Source organism: Lynx rufus, unplaced genomic scaffold (assembly GCF_022079265.1).
Source record: "Lynx rufus isolate CCGP_SWC_20201006 ecotype Redwood Valley unplaced genomic scaffold, mLynRuf1.p SCAF_8, whole genome shotgun sequence".
In the NCBI taxonomy this organism is placed as follows: domain Eukaryota; kingdom Metazoa; phylum Chordata; class Mammalia; order Carnivora; family Felidae; genus Lynx; species Lynx rufus.
The window spans coordinates 27,080,672-27,086,671 of NW_025814896.1; the positions used below are offsets into that span (position 1 = coordinate 27,080,672).

The 6,000-nt window shown below is 50.0% G+C and overlaps 1 protein-coding gene across 3 annotated transcripts in view; it reads left to right on the forward strand.

Moving 5' to 3' along the window:
- Nucleotides 1–2,320, forward strand: part of BCL2L1 (BCL2 like 1) — a 48,869-nt gene extending 46,549 nt beyond the window's left edge. For all 3 annotated transcript variants that reach the window (XM_047068039.1, XM_047068040.1, XM_047068038.1), the window contains exon 3: nt 661–2,320. In XM_047068039.1, the coding sequence (XP_046923995.1) occupies nt 661–798 (138 nt within the window). In that variant the 3' untranslated portion in view covers nt 799–2,320. The remainder of the gene's footprint in view (nt 1–660) is intronic.
- The last annotated feature ends 3,680 nt before the right edge of the window (nt 2,321–6,000 follow it).

Sequence of the window (6,000 nt, forward strand, 5' to 3'; positions counted from 1 at the left end):
AGTGGGAAGGCTACTCACAGACTCAACTCCATGCTCCTCCTCTGCTTCCAGACCACACATGGGCCAGCTCTCGATCACCACTTTACCCTCTTCTCCCCTGTCCCCTTCTTTCCTGCCCTCTGCTCCAGCCACCTAGCCTCCTGTCACCTCCCTGCCCCTGCCTATCTCTTTCCCGCAGCTTCTCCAGTACCACTTTTTAGCCAGCTCACCTTGGACAAAGCTCCTTCCCAGCTTTGCACCTGTTATCTCAACAATAATGTGTGTTGGTCATCCCCAGCTGGGCATCAGGAAGAAGGGCTGCCTTTATTTTTTTTTTTTAAATTTTTTTCAACGTTTATTTATTTGTGGGACAGAGAGAGACAGAGCATGAACGGGGGAGGGGCAGAGAGAGAGGGAGACACAGAATCGGAAACAGGCTCCAGGCTCTGAGCCATCAGCCCAGAGCCTGACGCGGGGCTCGAACTCACGCACCGCAAGATCGTGACCTGGCTGAAGTCGGACGCGCCCCAGAAGGGCTGCCTTTAACCCTGTATCTGGCCCAGAGGAGGCACGGATGGCTATAGTTTTTCAAATCACCATTGCAGCAGATGGTCCCCTTCTCCTACCCTCCATGTTACTGTCAAAGGACTCAAATAGCACCTTCTCTTCTTCTCCCTGCAGGACACTTTTGTGGAACTCTACGGGAACAATGCAGCGGCCGAGAGCCGGAAGGGCCAGGAGCGCTTCAACCGCTGGTTCCTGACAGGCATGACTGTGGCTGGCGTGGTTCTGCTGGGCTCACTCTTCAGTCGGAAATGACCAGACACTGACCACCCACTTACCCTCCCTGCCCTACCCTGCCCCCACCACATCCCTTTATCCAGCAACCATTGCCACCAGGAGAACCACTACATGCAGCCTGTGGCCACCTACCCATCACAGGGTTGGGCCTAGACCTGGTCCCCTGCAATTAGTTTTCTAGAAATCTACCATGCTTCTGTGAAAGCCGCCTTCCCCACACCTCTGTTCTCCTGGCCTCAGAACCCACAGAGTTTCCCCAAAATCTGCCCCATGGAAGCTGGCAGGTGTGGGGGTGTATGTGGTTGGGGGCTGGAGGGCCCTGCCTGTTTGGTGGAACCCCCCAACCCCTTAGCCTCCCTGAGAATGCTTTCTTGCCAGGGAGCTGGAAAGTTTTCTGACCCTTTTCCCCAGGAGAGACTAGATTGCCTTCGTTTTGATGTTTGTGGCCTCAGAATTGATCATTCCCTATCCCTTCCAGGATCTAGGTCCCCTTCCTATCATCCCCACCTTCCCAAGAGCCACTTAGGGGCCACTTTTGACTAATTAGGGATTCAAGCTGCTTGGGATAAAGAAACAAGGACCAGGACCCCCTCTCCACCTCTGGCCTGGCCAAAGTCCCTGACCCCAATCCCAGTGTCCTCCAGAGGCCTCTGGCTAGAGGCCAGCCCCACCCAGGGTGGGGGGCTGTAGCTGCAGGAAGCACCCCATGCCAAAGCTAGGGTGGCCCTTGCAGTTTAGCACCACCCTAGTTCCTTTCCCCTTCCTTTCCCTTGGCTCCCATGACCATTACTAAGGGACCAACTGGGCCCGAGGCAGGTGCCCCAGAGCTGTTTATGGCCTCAGCTGCCTCACTTCCTGCGAGATCAGCCTGTGGCATCTTTGCCTTGGGCTGCTGCCCACAGAGTTCAGGGGTTCGGGGGCCTCGGCCCAGACGTGAAGGGGAGCTACAGGGAGCAGCTGTGGGAGCCCTAGAGTCTTCCCTACCTCAGGCAGGAAGGGCAGGAAGGAGACCCTGATGCACGAGGTGTAGGTGGGGGTGGCTGGAAGGGCCAGTCCTACCTGGTCAAACAGGTGTGTGCCCCACCCCCATTCAGCCTGGGTCACCAGGCTGCCAAGGTCAGAGTGGCCTGGCCAGGAGTCCTTCAGGCCTCCCTCTACTCCACCCATGGCCTGTCTCATCCCCGGGGGTCCCGGCCTACCCCTAGCCATCCCGGGCTCTCTGCTGTACATATTCAAGACTAGTTTTTATTCCTTGTGAAGATGATATACTATTTTTGTTAAGCGTGTCTGTATTTATGTGTGAGGAGCTGCTGGCTTGCTGTGCGTGTGCACGTGGAGAGCTGGTGCCCGGAGACTGAACGGCCTGATGCTCCCTCCCCTCCCCTGGTCTGGGGAAGCCAGCTGGGGGTCCTGGCTCCTTAGGGGCAACTGTTCCCCCCCCCCCCAACTCAGCCCCCACCCCACACTTGTTCCAGCTCTTTGAAATAGTCTGTGTGAAGGTGAAAGTGCAGTTCAGTAATAAACTGTGTTGACTCAGTGAGCAAAGGACCTGGGCTCTTGTGTGCCCTGGGCTGGGGAAGGAGGGGCTGTGCGGCTGGCTGCTGGGCAGGGGTGCTGCAGGGGAGCTCCCTCTGGGCTTGAATCTCTCCACCTGCCATTGATGGAGTTTTTATTGAGTGCCTGCTGTGTGCCGAGCCACTGGGGCTGTGCGTGAACAGGATGGACACAGTCCCTGCCCCCAGGAACTGACATTCTAGGGGAAGAAACAGCCACTTGGCAAGTATTTACTGAGGCCTGCCTGGCACAGGCACAGTCCTAGAGCCCTGGGGATTCTGCAGTGAACAAGGCCCTTCCTTTATGGAACTCCCATTCTTGGGAAAACAGACAAATACAAGGATGGATCTGGCTGCTGGAGGGCAAAGGTGGAATCTGGGTGACCATGAGGAAGAATGGCAAGACTAATGAAGGACCTAGTGGGGAAGGAGGTAGGAAGGAGTCAGACTTGAGGTAACATTTTAATGGTAGATCCCACAGGATTTACTGATGGATTAGAAATCGGTCAAGAAAGAGGAATCAAGGGTGATTGGGGAGTTTTTGGAATGGTGACACCATTATAATTACAAAAGTGAAGCACATTTCTGAGGCCAGTGCAACTTAAGAGGCTCATAGTGAGTGCCCCAACAGTATTTAATGTGGAGCCTGAGCTTGTCTGGGAGTCAGGAGTCAGGGAAGGCTCCCTAGAAGACGAGGTAATGAGATCTAGGGCTGGAAGAATGTAGGAGTTAACTAAAAGAATGGGGGAAGCAAGAAGAGTGGTCCTGGTGAAGAAGAAGCAAGTGCACAGGGTGAATAAGTTTTCTTCAGGCTGAAGGAAAATGGGTGTGTCGAGTTGAGAAGGCCTCCTGGGTCAAGGTGATGCCAGAGCGGTGGGATGTGGGGGCTGCACTTGATCCTGAGGGCAGTGAGAGCCAGAGGGAAGTTGTCAGGGAATGATATGCCCCCGTAGGGCCCCAAAACACCCTCTGGCAGCTGTGTGGAGAAGGTTCTGGAGGGGAGCAGAGTAGAAACCTGGAGACCAGTGAAGGAGCCATGGTTTGATTAAGGTTCTGGTTCTCAGGGTGGGCAAGTCAGGTGTGTTTCCTGTATCACCCTTCCTGGGCTTGTGACTTTGGGCAAGCTACCTACCTTCTCTGTGCTCCAACTTGCACCTCCGTAAATGGGATTGATGGCAGTACCCATCTCACACGACTGTGGTCCAGATTGAATGAAATAACCCAAAAGAGCTTGGGGGAGGCTGGTTGAGGGAGTGGGGAGGGTGCGGCAGCGATGACCCCACCATGGGGCGGGCTTCCTATACAGTTCCACCTGTAGCAGCCGAGGTCCCGAAAGGGTCTGGGAAAACGGGGACTCTATGGGCGGGCGCTCCAGCCGGGGACGGAGCTGGAGGCGGGAACCTGCCTCGGACGCTCCGCCCCTCACGCCTTCAGGAGCAGGCTTGGCTGCCCCCTGGTGGTCGAGGCTGGTGAGACCTGAAGCCACGCCCACTGCCTCTGCCCTTCCGTAGCGCCCATGACCTCTGTCTCCCACCTGGCCAGCTTTCCCCGGTGTCCTCCGTCCTCCATCCGGCTCACCAGAAGGACCTCTACACTTCCAATCGTTGGGTGTTAGATTCAGAGCTTGCCACTGCTGTCCCTGTGCTCAGGGTCATCATTCTCTTTAGTTCAACACCAAAGTCTCCAGCATTTCCCCCACCCCTATCCCCACAATGTGTCCCTTGCCCAAACCTTAGCCACTCAGGCCCCTCTTCAGATTTTTGATCCTTCTGGAAACATCTTTTCACATACAGACAAATACATGGATATAAATATACTTTTATCCTCCCTGCCTTTTTTTACACAAATGGTAACAGACCTACACTGCCTTGCATTTTCTCCCTAAGTAATGTCTTATACACGTTTACATACTCATACAGGAATCTCCGTGTACTCATCATACAGGTTCAACAGTTATCAATACTCATGACAGCTTCATGATTTATTCTAGCTGTGTAGTATTTTAACCAGACCTCTATCTAACTCAGTGATTTCCAACTTTATACATGCTATGGCATGTGCATAAAATACTGAAATTGCACACTGAGGAAAAGTTGGAAGGAGTTTCAGACTGTCCATGTGGGTCCGGGGAAGGGGACGGAATTCATTTCTATATACTATATTTATAATGAGAAAAATGAAATATATTTCATAATGAACTTTGAAACAGCAATATACCTATTTTAAAACTTATTTCTTAAGAGACACAAATATTTTATATGAGCTTTTATAATCAAAATGGTTCACACAATTTCCAATCAAGGCTTATTAATGATGATCCCTTCAAATTCTTGGTAGTTGACATCAACAAGAGACTTCATAGCTGCAAGTAGGTGCTAAAAGAAAAAATTTAACCATCCCAAAGCTTACAATTGAAATTATATTTAAACATTCCAACAGCTCTTCCCTTTATTTAATTGACAAATATAATTCAAGTGGATTTCAAATCCAAATGAACTTTTTCATTTCAGGTATTTAAAAATATATATTTTTTAACGTTTTATTTATTTTTGAGACAGGGAGAGACAAGAGCATGAACAGGGGAAGGTCAGAGAGAGAGGGAGACACAGAATCTGAAACAGACTCCAGGCCCTGAGCTGTCAGCACAGAACCCGACACGGGGCTCGAACTCACGGACTGTGAGATCATGACCTGAGCCGAAGCCGGCCGCTTAACCGACTGAGCCACCCAGGTGCTCCTCATTCAGGTATTTTAAAGTAATGATGAGTTCCAGAACACAGGAAATGACATAAAGCTTTCCAGTCTTTTTTTTTTTTTGAGAAGATTGTGACTTATTAACACTAGGCAAGGCTGCACAGCACACAGGAAGAGAGGAAAGGAGGCAGGGAAAGAGGGAGAAAGGAAGGAAAGAAGGCAGGGACAGACTTTGTGGTAAAACCATTTAAATTTCATAAGAACTCATGGGCTGTTTGCACGGAATTGTTCAAGCTAAGTGTTCATGTATGAGCCCTCAGGAATGGGGCAGTTTCAATAATTTAGGAGGGAATTAATACTTCATATGACTAGAATTCTAACCTTAGAGCATGGATATTTATTAAAAATCAAATAAGACAAGGACACCTGGGTGACTTAGTTGGTTAAACGTCTGAGTCTTGATTTTAGCTCAGGTCACGATCTCATGGTCCAGTTCGTGGGATTGAGCCCTGTGTTGGGCTCAGTGTTGACAGTGCAGAGCCTGCTTGGGATTCTCTCTGTTCCTTTCTCTGCCCCTCCCCCACTTGCTCTTTCTGTCTCTCAAAATAAACATTTGAAAAAATCAAATAAGACAAATCTATCGGGATAATATTTGCCAATCTTAAAATTTGAGGAAGTCATTGTTAAAACATTGATACTTAAAAGTATCAAGGTGTCTGGCTGGCTCTTGATCTTGATCTCGGGGTTGTGAGTTCAAGCCCCACATTGGGTGTAGAAATTAAAGATAAAATATTAAAAAACAAAACACTGAGGTACCAAGAATATAAGCATAAGAAAGAAAAAGTTCTGAAAATAAAATAAAAAGGAATATAAACAATGCAGTGGCTAGCCAACAAGATAGTTTGTAAATTTGCTGCTGAGTGGGGAAATGACCAGTGCCTTGTCAGGAAGGCTCGGCTCAAATTGCACTGAT